At 38.3% G+C, this 15,159-nt stretch overlaps 1 protein-coding gene and 1 long non-coding RNA gene across 8 annotated transcripts in view; both read left to right on the forward strand.

Annotated features, from left to right (window-relative positions):
• Positions 1 to 3: 3 nt before the first annotated feature.
• The window catches only part of LOC139962226 (uncharacterized), a 56,150-nt gene continuing 40,994 nt past the window's right edge, over positions 4 to 15,159 (forward strand). For all 5 annotated transcript variants that reach the window (XM_071962236.1, XM_071962238.1, XM_071962240.1 and 2 more), the window contains exon 1: positions 4 to 463. In XM_071962236.1, the coding sequence (XP_071818337.1) occupies positions 220 to 463 (244 nt within the window). In that variant the 5' untranslated portion in view covers positions 4 to 219. The remainder of the gene's footprint in view (positions 464 to 15,159) is intronic.
• On the forward strand, positions 6,155 to 14,365 carry LOC139961778 (uncharacterized). Of its 3 annotated transcripts, none has more exons than XR_011791011.1 (4): positions 6,155 to 6,768; positions 9,700 to 9,874; positions 11,732 to 11,827; positions 13,001 to 14,365. It is a non-coding gene; the product is annotated as an uncharacterized lncRNA (long non-coding RNA). The 3 variants fall into 3 exon arrangements; XR_011791012.1 differs by lacking the exon at positions 6,155 to 6,768 and adding an exon at positions 8,342 to 9,594; XR_011791013.1 differs by lacking the exon at positions 6,155 to 6,768 and adding an exon at positions 8,342 to 9,110.

Below are 15,159 nucleotides of genomic sequence, written 5' to 3' on the forward strand. Positions count from 1 at the left end.
AAACATCTCCAAAGGAGCGTTTGGTTCGGTTGATTAAGTTAGAACTTTTCTAATGTAGCTAGTTCTAACATCCTTCTACAAATAATACAGATCATTTTACAAGTTTAAGTATGAACCAGAAACAAAATTAATTTTGATCATATAAATCATTTAAAATAAAAAAATATAAATAAAAACAGAAGAGAGAAACAAAACCGTCGCAGCAGCAGGACCATCACCATGGCTGCTGAATATCTCTTCTGGAAATTTTCAATATTTTTAATACTAGCGATTGGAATATTTCGTGATTGTAATGGATATGCACTTTTTGAGAACGCTGGCAATGAAACAGTTGCCACGGTTTGTGACACTCTGGTAGCGGACCACTCCATGGCGTCTAATCAATCCGTACAAGAACCATTCCCGGTAACGTTACATATTGGTTCACCAATCTACACACCAGGAACCACCAAGAAAATTACAGGTTGGTTGCATTCTATATCATTTTAAGATTTTACCAACTAAATTGTGTGTGAGTGCGTGTGTGTGTGTGTGAGTGTGATATTCAGTGGTTTTAATCCATCTTCCATGTATGTGAAACTTCAAATAATCCCATTCATCAAAATTGAATTTCCATTTCAAGTAAGGAAGAAGGAACGTAAATTTTGAAATATTCTGTTTGTGTGTTAACTTCTTGTAAGTTTCTTCGAATGAGCTTTCAACGTCCGTAAGATTGCCAGTTATTTTCATCAATCTGTATTGTTATCATTTATACATATTATCGCCATAACCGAAAGGCCCATACCCTGTATGCAGTTTAACCTATATGCACACATTATACAGCATGCTGGGCCAAGTTCAACATGCCTTGCGTTGTTTCACATACTACACTCGTTTCCACGTTACCAAGAGCAACGTATGATTAACGTTTGATAAAAAAAATATGTGATTAATATTACCAAATTTTTCCAGAGGATGGACTTTTGTAAATCGACAGTGTGTTTTAATGACTTGCCATAGTTTAAAATCTAGATGTTCGTCTTGGTTTGATCAACGTATAGGAAATCATACCAATCAGTACTTTTTAACAATATGTTTCAATTCTTTTATTCACCCTCCCCCCCCACGCCTCAACCCCACCGCAAAGACTTTAACTATGACGTCATTATACGTAAAGTGACCGTTCATATATAATCGACCGACAAATCAATAATAATTAGCATATACATGTGGGTCACACGATATATGGATGCCGTACACCCTATAATTACGTATTGTTTTATATTAATATTTAAGTTGTGTCAATTTTCATATTTATATTTTATCATCTTTTAAGGGTTTTGTCATTTTGTTGTCATTGTAAAGCGCTCTTGAACATGCTTAAGCATGAAAAGAGCGCGATATAAATTTGGTAAATAATAATAGTAATAATAATAATAATAATCATCATCATCATCATCATCATCATAATAATAATAATAATAATAACAATAATAATAATAATAATAATAATCATAATAATCATAATAATAATAATAAAAAGAATTTTGCATAATATGACACTGAGAAACCTGCAGGTGTCCATGCATGGGTACCGTAAAATTCCACATATCATTGTCAATGGGAATGGCGATTGGTGACCTACTCACCTCTTGACACTGAGAAACATGCAGGTGTCCATGCATGGGTACCGTAAAATGCTACATATCATTGTCAATGTGAATGGCGATTGGTGAAATGCTTGTTTGAAAGTGTCATGATTGTGTCCTCCTGTATATAATATTTCGAAACTTGAAATTACAATACCTGGCACGTAAGATTTGAAACATTCGGCATATTGGCCTGCAGTGTTCCTTATTGGACCTGAATACTACAAATGACCTTTATTAGCAAATCAATTGGTTACGAAATTGCGACGCAGTTGGAAGCAGCGATCATATGGAGATTAAAGGTGATCAGATTTGGCCCTTAGATTGTAGCACGCCAAAAATTTGCTGCAAGTTTTCAAAAGTATAACCTCTTGGTGGTTGTAATTCTTCTACACTTTCACAAACTTTCAAGAGTGTTCAATTTAGACAATGAAATGTCTCAGAGGGATACACGAAGTTGATGCTGGCAGTGCAATGCTAGTTGAAATTTGATGATGGGTGACCATTATTTGAATACCCTGCTAATATTCTAAAACTGTCAAAGAGGTATACTGGGGAGTGTATCATACATTCAGTTTGTATCGCTATTCAGTCCCTTTATGTATTGGAGGTCTCATCTTGTTTATGTCAAACGTACCTCACCTCACACTCGCACATTTTATAGAAACTATAAAAGGAGTTGCAATAGGGAGCCCGCTCTTTAAGGAAAGGGTATAACAAATTTTCGACACGATAGTCATGATGTAAGAATGAGCATAGGTCACGTGATTACACGTGATTTTACGACACAAATTTAAATTGATTTTCATAATTGATTTCGTGATTCACAGTTATCGGCAGGAGTGTCTAAAGTTCGGCGACAGTCCCCCCCCCCCCCCCCCTCTGTCCAGACCCTAAAAAAAGACACGGATTTCACATAACCCATGATTCTCCACTAACTCCTATAGGGCCATGGATGCTTACTTCCGCTCTATTATTTGTATATAACAAAAAGTCTAATAACAATTGTAAACGAATGTCGAAATTTCGAGATCAATTGTCAACTTATACAACTTAAAATGCATTAAAATTTCGAGATAAAATTTTAAACAATTGAGATACAATGTCGAACTTTGGGATAAAAGGTCAAACATGAGCGTTAAAACGTCGGTAAATTGTCGCAATATAATGGCAAATATCATATTTTTGAGATTAAATGTAGAAATTCTTTGATAAAAATGTCAATATTTCCATTTTAAATGTCAAAAGTGCGACATAAAAAGTTTAACTTTTGTGGAAACACGTTTGTTTCTTTTAGATGAAACTGCAAAATTACGTGATAAAATGTCGAAATTTTGAGATGCAACTTTGACATTTTCAGCTAAAACGTCAGTATTTCCAGCTAAAGCTTTGACAGTTTGATATGAAATATCGAAATTTCGATATCGTCATGGTAGCCCCTGTAGAGCGGCCTCGTCGCCGGCTTGAAGGTCCTCAGACTATGAGATCCTACGTTAGGCCACCGTCTAATTCTTAGCTATTATGAAAACTGACGTTGCGTGTACATATCAAGAATCCAGAATCACTTGGTTATGTTCATTTTATTATTATACATTGTGTACAATACGACCACTGTGACTGCGTGTGAAGAAATTCTGCTGCGGAAGTAGCGGCAGAATTGAAAACGCTGAATATGCAAATTTCTTGCATACAAACTACAGGTGATGATGTGAGAGATAGCAGAAATGATCGGTTTAGGTAAAAATTGTAAGTATTTTTGTAAAATAACATCACTGTTCATTTATTCAGACAGTACTGGTTCCTTTTCGCGAGACAGACATGGCGGCCATCAGTCTACCCGATTGCCTGGATGGATCATCAACCTGATGAGATTTTAGAAGTTTCCGACTACTACATCCCCTAATGTCATGATTTTCAAACCGCATTTTCCCCGTGTCGCTTTGGCCAGACGGGAAATAATTTCTAGGTGAGAGGAGGGGGTGCGTGGGCGTGATATACCCCTTCTCGGCCTCATAGCGATCCCCTGATTATAGGCTCCTTGTGAAATTGACAAATTCAAGATCAAACATTGTCATTGATGTCTAACGGTCTAATAGTAAAACAAAGCTGTTGTTTATTTAGCCATTCATTTCACATTTTGGGGATTAACAGAGGTCAAAGAAATACATAATGAGGTGTAATAAATACATTTTAGGTTCATTAGTCAAATTATTGAGATAGAGAGTTGATTGAGACTCATGTTCATTTCTGGAAAAGAAACTTCCTAATGAGTTTGTCTTCTCGATATTAAAGGACAGTCAATAGGAACCGATTAAAAAAAAATGACAAACAGCCTTAACTTTTGTATGCATGTTTCTTAGCAACATTAATTATTTCAATATAGCAAGCGTTTGCATCAAATATTACATCTTTTGATGGAGTGAATATGCACAGAATTTGTTCTCTAAAGATGTATTGATTTAGTAAAACTTCGTCGCTTAAAAATTCTTAACAATAGACAGGCATAGAACCCGCCTCATTTCATGTCCATAGATGACACACTACTAATCAATTTCAAACTTAGCTATATGCTTCAAAGATCTTCCACAAATCGTAGTATGAAATTTCCATCGTTATATAGTTGCTAATAAACTTTGGCGGGAATGTTGCAACGATTTGTTTGAGCCCTTATTGCAAACTGAACAAATACATAAAGCGCGGGTCATCGTATAATTCATCGCCGAGTTTCAAAGCTTGGATCCTTTCTCTTTTCTAAAGCAGTGTCTATTCAAACAAAGATCTCTTCGGTCAACAATCACATGAATCAGATATCCTATATGGAATAATAGAAAACCGTTTCCATGGTTACACGCAGGCATTTCTATGGTAACGTGCTTTTCTGACATCGTCTGCTGCAACTATAGGTAAAGCAATACATATAATATGTGCAATGGGGAGCAAGGGCGTAGGAACCGGGGGGCTGGGGGGGGCGCCAGCCCCCCAGTGAAAAATGTGGAGGGGCGGAAGTATCATTCCGCCCCCCCGCTTCGCAAGTCAGAAAACCCCTTTTTCATTTCCAAATGAGAAAAAAATCTCATTTAGAGCACCAAATTGCATCTAAGGCCAGTTGAAAATGCAAAATTATATACAAAATGGAGTGGGTGGGTTGAAGTGTGCTATATTGCACCAAATTGCATCTGAGGCCACCTGGAAATGCAAAAAAAATCCAAAGGGGAGGGGGACATCCCCTCCCCTTAGACCCCTCCCCCAGGCCGGCCATCCATCTTCAGCCCCCCCACTCAAAAGTACCTTCCTACGCCACTGATGGGGAGTAAAATAGAGCTGCAACGAAATAAGGTATCTCACACAATAATGTGTGCAGTGGTTGTAAATGATCAAACTTTTTAATACCTTATCCTCGTGTTAGTTCGAACAGGTGCATGATTCCAAGGTTAGAAAGAGATTGTTCTCTTAATGCAGCAAAGCTTTCCCACCTCCAATATCATGCTTGCAAACCTCCAGGCAATATCCCAATCTCGATCCACCCTTACCCGCCTCCCTTCCACATACCTGTAAGTTCTACAAGTGGACAGAGGCCAACCACCATGTTTGTACTGGGGGAGGGGTGGGATGGATTACATGTTATGGTTCCGAGTTGCGGGGCCTTAGGAGAGGCGTGGCCCAACCCCTTCGATAATTTTTGGTAAATGGTGCTATAGTTTGAAACTTGTTGTATCGCACTCGTGTATCTATTTATATAAAACTTATCTAAATGAGGTTTGTTTGCAAAATTCTTCTAAGCCCCCCCCCTCATAAAATTGTTGCGCCCCTGCCAGTGGACACTGATAGAATAGATATGATATAGAAAGGGACTGTACCCGCTACACTCACAAAACAAAATATACCGGTTAAGTAAAATATTACTAAACCATTAAGTAACATAAGAACTCCTGAACTTCTAAGTGATATTTTATCTAACTACAGATAGGTAAACGTTTACATGTAATTGGGGATAGGAAATTACATTAATCTGTGTAGTGATCGCTACCCAACTTCTGTATAATGTAAGTTACTTCGCATTGAAGTATTTCTCCTACCTAAATAAAGTGTAAAGGATACATAATGTACAGGTAACGAGCAATTACACAACAAAGATGTAAATGATTTTAATAATTATTTAGGTATTTATTGCACAGCTTGTCTTCCTTTGAAAAGTCGCAAATCTGACACTTAACACACAGAGAAAGTAAAGATATTAGAAAGAACAGTTCTTGTATTTGCTGAGATCAGACATTTATTAAGAATCAACCAAGTGAAAATATATCCATCCAGGTATTTGATACAGCATTGTAAGAGATTCTTTTGAAGATGCGGTTGAAGTATTACATTTTAAGCTGAAAATGTACAATTTAGGAATTCCCTTAAGTAGGAATATCATTCTAATTATGAATACCATATATGGCAATATAACTACATGAGGGGAGGGGGACACCATGCAATGTTTCTACAAGTGAAGCACTCTGTAAGTTTAAATATGTTGTACATACACTCTAAGAAAAAAGGGTTCTAGAGGGGGTTCTCGAAATGAAGAATGGTTCTCGTCAGAACCATGTGCCCTTGAAGAACCAATAAAGGTTCTTGATTCGTTTCTACTTGGTTCCATACCCACACAGAAAAGGTTCTGGGTACAAGATGGTTCCACAAAGAACCCCTAATTGCACGAATAGGGGTTCTAATCGTACTTATCACAAGTGTGCACATGATCTATGAATAAACAAGTTCGGCAATTTTCATCGGGAAATGTAATTGTAAGGGAATAATTAAGTGTATAGAAGTGTTAATAATCTCATTTTCTCACTTTACCATGGAATTTGTTTTGACTTGTGAACAAAATCGTTTATTTGAATACAACGCATTGAGTGGAATTTGCGTAATAATTTCGACCACTTTTCGCGGGCTCCAAAGTTCCGTCTGACCGAACGTCACGTACATGTTACATGTAATAGTATAGTGAGTGCACCGAAGTTCGCCGCCCTTACGTACATAATATGCACTGTGTGTGTATATTACCTACGTCCATCATTATATGTATATTGCGTGCAGTTCTTGCGTCACGTACCGTCGATCATGTTCGAGTAGGAGAAGTTGAAGCCCCGATGCGGTGAGTTTTTCAGTTTTAATTTAGAAACATGTAGACCGAAAATTAAATTCAACTCCAGCGCAGACCTGCTAATAAGTTATCGGGTCGACCCTTGGTGAATAGACGTGAATGCCAAACGATTCCTTCATCGACATTAATGTCCATTGAGCAAATAATATTCGGCTTAGGCTAGCCTAACGTATACTAGGCCTACTTTATACTTGTATGGGCACAGCCTAACGTTAGGCCCATTCTATAGCCAACAGAATTCTGTAGGGCTATAGGCCTAGCCTAGGCCATATTTGTAGGAAGACCGGACATTTAATTAATTAATCACGGTAACATTATAATAGTCTCAAAGAGCACTAGAACCTTACTGTCTCTGTCACAGCTCAACCGGTTTCAGCCACATACGATGGAGTATGCCTAGGCTAGCCTATACTGAATTGGGATGCCTGTATAGTGCGCACCTAGGCCTAGGCCCCCCTAAGCTTTTTCAGCACAAATTTCTTCAAAATCCCTTTAAAAAATTCAGATGATGTCTGTACCGAACCTTTAGCATCTGATACACAAATCCACAATCCTGATATGAATCTTTATGGTCGAAATTGTACAATATGGAGCTATTAAAAAGACAGTTCTGTCCAACTTCCAAGTTAACGTTTGCTAAAAGGGCGGTTGTGAACAGGCACACAGTACCTAGGCTATACCTACACTACAGTATTGATAAGGTAATATCCTTTAAAAAATAAAATAAGCGTTTTTACCAGAATTTTAGGGTTACGGGGGAGGGGGGCCTAAATAACAAACTTAGCTTACACCTGATTAAGCAGATGCAGTGTACTATTACTAATGTAACTTATCAGACTACCGAACGAAAGGCAAAAAAGACTAAGAATGAGGCAGAACTTGGAGTAAATTTACAACAATTCCATTCGAAAATTTCTTGGAAATGAAAATTTCGAATTATCATACAAAATTTAGATTTATTTGGTCAAGACGAAAAAAACCAGCCTGTTTTGCATATATTATGGTTGAAAATAAGTAGCTAAGTTGTTATTCGTTCATAGCGCTTTTAGAACACGTTGCTATGGTAATATTAGAACATATTGTTAGGTTCTGGGCACCCGCAGTATTCGGACACCTTGTTATATAGTCCTAGCCTAAGCCTTATTCCAGATAAAGTATAGGCTACTGAGGGTGCTTTAAACACGGGCAAACGTCAGTTTTTAGACAACATTCCAACTTTAGTCAACTTTAAAATATCCATAAAATATGTTTTTGACCAACCAACAGATTGAAACCATAGAATAATAAAAAGAATACATTATGATGAGCTCATGAAGAATGAATGCATCACTAACACGCAGAAAATTGAGGGAAAATTAAATCAAACCTATGGGGTTAGTTGGAACGGGTGGTGGGTTAGTTGAAAGTTGGATTCTTGCTCAAAAGAAATAAATGAGGACTTATCACAACTATACACATTGATACCTTGGAATATGCCTATTATAATATATCAAATGATATTAAAGCCAGACTCACTATATGGAAGTAAATGAGAATATATAACTTTGCTATCAAAATTCTGGAGACATTTTCCATCCCAGCCCATTGAAATTAGGCAACATTGGTGAATCAGAATATTTTAACATCTGCTAACCTTGCAGTAGGCTAAGTTTTAAGTGTTTTTGGTATGTTTTTATGATTATAGGTGAATATGACCAAATTTGTGTGCATGTTCCAACTATTCCCGGCAGTAAATGTTACAACTAAACCCCTTGGGCTAATCAGACCTTTGTATGCTCATTGCGCAGAACAGAGACCATCGACATAATCTTTTGCCCACCTCATTTTGAAGCTACTTAATAAAGCTGTAAATAACCCCAACCTAGTATATTTTGGTTATTCCCTCCATGGAAATAAAACAACATTTTTAATTTCATAACAAAATACTCAGAGTGCCGAAAAACAAACATTCCTCCCTATTTATTCTACTAATTATTATTATCATTATTTATTATTATTGTTATTAATTATTATTATTCCACCAATTTATTCCACTAATTATTCCACCAATAATGATCGATCAGGTCTGGAAATAACCTGTCCATAATGAGAATTGATAACTGCACAGTAATTGGAAACAAAGACATGAAATAAAGGCTGATTATAGTTTTAATTATACTTAGGCTATAGTGGATCACATTTCATTTACCTACATTGATTTGGGGGCGCCCAGGTCAATGGAGCGGTTCGCAATAATGGAATGGTCCTCTACATTTGAACTAACTTCACGGTATATAAACAAACACACGCTCATAGCATTCTCTCCAGCCAGTGCCGTGGGCAAGTCTATTCATGTAAAATTTTGTCACTAAGATACGAACTCCCTAGCATTTGATATAGTATTAAAATTAGGCTTCTTTAGAAGTATTTCAAAGGCGTTTAAGCGTACATTTGCCGGCTATATCACCAGTGCATTACTGTATTCTGAGCTCAGAATTAGTTTAGCCCCAAGTTTTATCTATTTCTTCGCTAGCCAATTTTATACCACTCACGCGCGTGCAACCATAGACGAGCTTTACCGTGCATGGTATCAGTTTAGCGAATCTTTATCATAGCAGTTAGTATATGCGTACTTCATATACAAATATTATAGTAGGTTTATGATATAGGTGTATTTTGCCGTTGCGTCGCCATTTAAGGAAGTGAAGTATAAATAGGACTTTCACTGTGCATCCCAGCTCTACAAATGACCTGCTGAGGGAGCTTCAAGTTGGACTTCTGACGCAACCCTGCGACCCCTTAGCAGAGTAGAAAACTGATCTCTAATTAATCAGTCAGGTGGATATTCCTTTTCAGTGTGGCTTGGAGGGAGTCAAATGGGCTGCCTTTTCAACAAATCATGTCTAATTTTGGTATATATTTCACTTTTATCTTCATATACAGCTTTGCAATGAGGTGGAAATGCTGACAGGGAGGAACGTTGTTGTTGAAATGAAGACTGCATTAGAAAAATATGCACCAAAGATAATCCAGAACGGTTCCAAGAAGACCAAAGCAAAAGAGCTGATGCGTGCCTACCGGTAGGAGGAGGAAGTCCTTCTTGAAGAGGACAAGAAGTGTATGTTATCACAGATTTTACCTTACAATTACTAGTATAAAGTCGATCAGAGTGGAAAATGATGGGCGGGAATTACAGGAGGGTAAGCGAGAACCCATAAAGATATTTAGGTAGAAACTGGTCCAAAAAACCGTACTGCATGAAAGTAACTAGACAATTGCAATCAAACTCCCATGTACTCTGTTCTATTGTAGACAGAGAACGGGGAAATTGGGTGAACAAGTGAGCATAAGGTGTGAGCAGAGCAACTTTACTGGGGTGTAGGAGCAGCTGAACAATTTTGATCGAAAGGGGAATATTGTTAGGAAATTAGGATTGCAGGGAGAGTGTACTCACAGTGCAATCATTGCCCTCTTTGCATTCAAATTTGTCTAGTTACTTTTTGGCGGTACTGGTGGTCTGTTATTGCATAAGGGATGAAAAGGTGTCAGTACTTGTTGGTTCTGAGACACTGGATATCTGCTATTCAACAAGTAATTAGAAAGAGGCTAAGCTGCAGTCGACCAGCATTTGACACTGACAGTATGCCTACGTATATCATACTGTCATACTGTACACTGACTGTACAGTACATACTACATAGGCATAGTACTCCATATGTACAGTGTGTGTGTATGCAAATCACGAACGACAACCGTTGTTGAGGAAAAAGTTAAGAGGAACTGCTGCCTGCTCTCTGTATGTTGAACTGATCGATTTCGCAGGCTATGAGTTGACCCCAATTCACCCGTCAATTACAATGTCAATTACAATGTTACTCCAACGTGGGAATATTTGTGCTAACTGCTCATGTAATTCCATAAATCACTGTTCAAAGGCTATTTGTCGGGCCGACAAATAAACGTCCAGTCCGAGTTATGATAAATTATCTCAGGCAAATGGGACAGAGAGTGGTGATGATTGGGTTGTTTAGAATCCTTGGCTCATGAGGATTCAAAATGGGGTGGGCGAAATTCACATACAAGCAACTTCGTTTTTTGCCGGTCCAGAGCAAAGTCAGCAAGGATCTTTTCTTTAACATGGAAATCCCAGTTACTAGCCAGAAATTAAAAGTGTAGCCGATAAAACCACAAGTATATTGTTGTTGCTCTTCATCATGGGTTTCACAGCAGTTGGAACTACCGACAACAGAATATGGTTATTGGGGACAGGGTTCATAGAGAATCTTGACTTCATGCCCCCTATCTCATGATTTCAGTGACGAATGATACTGATTCGTCACTGAAATCATGAGATAGGGGGCATGAAGTGGGTAAAGTTAACATTTCCCCATTGGAATAGCACAAGGGGTATAGATTTGGTGTTCATTCGGTGACGTCATAGCCTCATAATTATGAATATTTGGCTCTATTTTGGGAATGACATCTCTGGGATATTCACAGTTTGAAATCAATTTTCTCCACATCGGTACCTCCCATTTTCTTAAAAATGGTACCGTTGGAAAGGGAAAAAGCTACTCTGTTTGCACACATAATGGAATGGCCATGTTATGCGGTCTTTAACGTTGAGCTTTGGTGGACTCCGACAGTGACGGCAGATGCATCTATGGTTCTCGCGGTACATTCTCCTGGGTTAGGTTGCCCTCGTACAGATCCTTTATCAGCCGGAGTACTTCTTTCTCTTTTGGGCATTTCAATACTTCACTTTGGGGCACTCTCTCCAGATCTATGAAGATACGCTGCAGCTGTCGTTGGCCTTCTCTGTATTTCTCCATCAGTTACCGCAATGCATAGACACATACATACATTGTACCATGGTGGTACAAACCTCTCACAACATTGCTCATTGTCTGATTATGACTGCTGCCTTATAACACTTGAAAATGTAGTGATACAGAACTTTATTTTCCAATCTTAGGTTTTATTGGCAGACCTGGAGTATTCTGTCGCTCTGATGGCTCTACCATACATCTTCGACGAGAAGCCTGGGTTCTTGTATGTTTAGGACAAGAAGGTAAGTTCCTCTTGTATATGGTCATTTTCACAGTAAAGGGTGTAAATTGACGCACTCTGACACCAAAGTTTCAACATGATTTGTCACAAACATTTCCACCAGATTCATGTACATAAATATCTTAATTATTGGGGAAAACTACTTCTGAAGTTTAATCTACATCATAAAGTATGAAAATAGTTGTGAATGTCCTGACAAGCTATCATGTGGCAAAGTGTCCTTGAATTGTGTCGCTTCATGAGGCCACTACTGACGAAAAGTTCTTAAAACGCAAAGTTACACCCTTTACTGTGAAAATGACCATTTGTCCAGGAGCAGATAGGTTGTTGCTGCACTGTTTAACATTTAAGGTGTGCCTGTATTCAATTGATTATGTCATTTTGGAACTCTCAGTTCTTCAGGAATGATCACAGATTGTCTATTGTAAGTATAAGGCTCGTATCTTCAGGATGCCAAGGAGGGCTGCATCTGGCATTGTGAGGCTTGACCCCATCAAACTAAAGGACCTGACAATGGTCAATGATTATACAGTATAGCTTTGAGTACCCGCTCTGGGAGCTGGTAGCGAATGTATTCCTGGAACACCCATGGTCAGAATCCTTGTGTTCTAGAGATAGCAGAAGAGTGCATCACTGAGCTCCCAACAGCCCGGCAATTAGGGAGTATCCTGTGATCGGGTATGCGAAGTGAAACCCCCCCCCCCCCCTCCCCTTGGTCTGACTTCTCACACGGAGGCCGCCGTTACTAACAATGTGCTCTACCCTTGTAATACATACAGTATAGAAACTGGAATTTGAACCGAAAAGGGAAAAAACACAGTATATGGGGAAATGTAATCACTACCATTAGAAAATACACATTGACACGGATTGACAGTGTCAATATTCACTTTAACCGTGCAGTTGCGTTCAAAATCCCAAACAGTCCTGCCTTTAGATGTGAATCAGCCGCTTGGTTTTCACTTGTATATTGTTTTTTTTTTACTAACTCTGCCGAGTGCCGATACCTACAAAATGTTCATATAAGTTTGGCACAAAATTGCCTGCAGCGATTGAAAAAAATAGTACCACCATAACTCTGACACATCAGACAGTCCCAGAGTTAACAATGGAATTTTTGTGGTCAAAAATATGTCAATGTACTCTAATTGTTATCTATCATTTCCTTTTTCAGGAGATAGTGTCACCATCACCAGTTTAAGTGCTATAGTGTAGTACCATCAAACCTGATGCCATCTCTGTATGGGCCGAAGGATCACAAGTCTGTCAAGGGATTTCCAGTATCTGGTATGGAGTGGTACTCTTGATGGCCGTGTACTATGCGCATGGGATCAAGTCCCCTCCAGAGACGGGCAACACTCTGGGATTCCTACAACGTTACATGATGAGTATCAAGAAAGAAGATGAGGGGCCAAAAATACCAACTCCAATACTGCGACTGCTTTCTGCATTGATCTGAATCAAATTTCCACAGCACAATGCATATTCCATATGACTGTGACTTTTGCAGCGGTACTCGTCAAAGGCATTTTTTCTCACTGCAGAAGCTTTGTCGACACCTCGAAATAGCTCATGCACATCAAGCCAACTTCATACTGAGGTGTCGAATTGACGGCTCCCCAAAGCAATATCGCAAAATGGGATCTTACAGAAAACATATCCGTCGTTGCCACAATGCTCGGCATTCACAAGAACCTGAAGCTGAGGAGCATAATGATTGCTTTGTGGTTGAGTTGCTTCATGAAGAAGAAATCCCATTTATTTGTTGAAGTCAAGTATATGTTATATTCTTGTAATATGTGGCTTATTTGCAGCTGCATAATGAATTCAGAAGCATTTGAAGAACATTACATTGCCTATAAAGTCAGAAGAACCACTGAGTGGTTAAGCTTTTCACCAGGTGAATAGAATGATTACCTTGCCCTGGATACCTATAGGAGTGCTGGAAATATGTACATTCCATTGAGGTATAAGGTAACTGCTACAAGATAAGCCAGAACAACATACATCAAAGCTTTCAGTGTTGGTCACAAAAATTGTAGGTGGGATTGTAATATCACACTGAATCGCAATATACTAGTCGAATTAGCAGGGATGAGTAAATGACCACTACACAGCTTATAGTAAATGTAGGAGAAGTCTTTGAGAACACATTGTTTCACCTGATTAATTTCACTTACATGCACTTGCATGTTTGAATATTTTGTGGTGTGGTGCAGTTGTTATTGAGTCATTCTTTAGTTTGTATTTCATGATTGTGCATGTACAAAGCATGCAGCATTTGGCATAATCCCAACATTGCATTCCTCAGAGAACTGTTAAGAGATTGAATAATTCCACATTGTATATCAGCTCATTCTACAATTTTTGGATGTAAATCACAAAGTTGTTGTGATATGACGAAAGATGATGTCTTTTGATTGTATTTCAGCATTTTGAATCTAATTGATATTTCATGCAATAGATAATTGACAAGATTTGTTTGTTTCGTGGTTTGCTGAATTTTAAAGTGAATAAAGTTATTTGCAAGTTGACAGAACATCATCAGACTTCTGACATTATTGTAAGCAAAAATTGTACACATCTCACAATAGCTGCAACTTAATACTATTTTCTGGTCTTCATGGCTTCTGTGAACAGTAAAAAGTAAGAACCTTCCAAAGAACTTGTGAGAACCATTTCAAAGGGGTTTCCCTGGGAACCATATTTGAAAAGGTTCTCGGTAGAACCTTAAGGGTTCTGCACACAGCTACGAATTGAAAGAACCTTTCATGGTTCTGGTGAGAACCATTTCAAAGGGGTTCTCAAAAGAACCTTAGTCATAAAAGTTCTTGATAGAACCTTAGGGGTTCTGCATACGGGACAAAATGAAAGAACCTTTTATGGTTCTTTCGAGAACCATTTCAAAGGGGTTCTCAAAAGAACCTTAGTCATAAAAGTTCTTGATAGAACCTTAGGGGTTCTGCATACGGGACAAAATGAAAGAACCTTTTATGGTTCTTTCGAGAACCATTTCGTAGGGTTCTTATTAGAACCATCATGAAAAGGGTTCTCGGAAAGAACCATTGAAGGTTCTGCATACGGGACAAGTCAAAGAACCAGTTTTGGTTCTATGTGGAACCATATTTTCTTAGAGTGTATAGGGCCATAACCATGAGATACAGCTCGGGTATAAATCAAGGGAAATTAACTGCCTTGGTGGTTGTATCATCTATCTGCTGGGCTGATGTTCAGAACGAAATTATGGATATGTCCAATGGCATATCTCGTGTATAGTATCCCAATATTCTGTACTAGTGGATAATTCCATTAACAAAGAAGCTTTAAAGTCAT

The sequence above is a fragment of the Apostichopus japonicus genome, chromosome 20 (assembly GCF_037975245.1).
Source record: "Apostichopus japonicus isolate 1M-3 chromosome 20, ASM3797524v1, whole genome shotgun sequence".
NCBI classification, from domain to species: Eukaryota; Metazoa; Echinodermata; class Holothuroidea; order Aspidochirotida; family Stichopodidae; genus Apostichopus; species Apostichopus japonicus.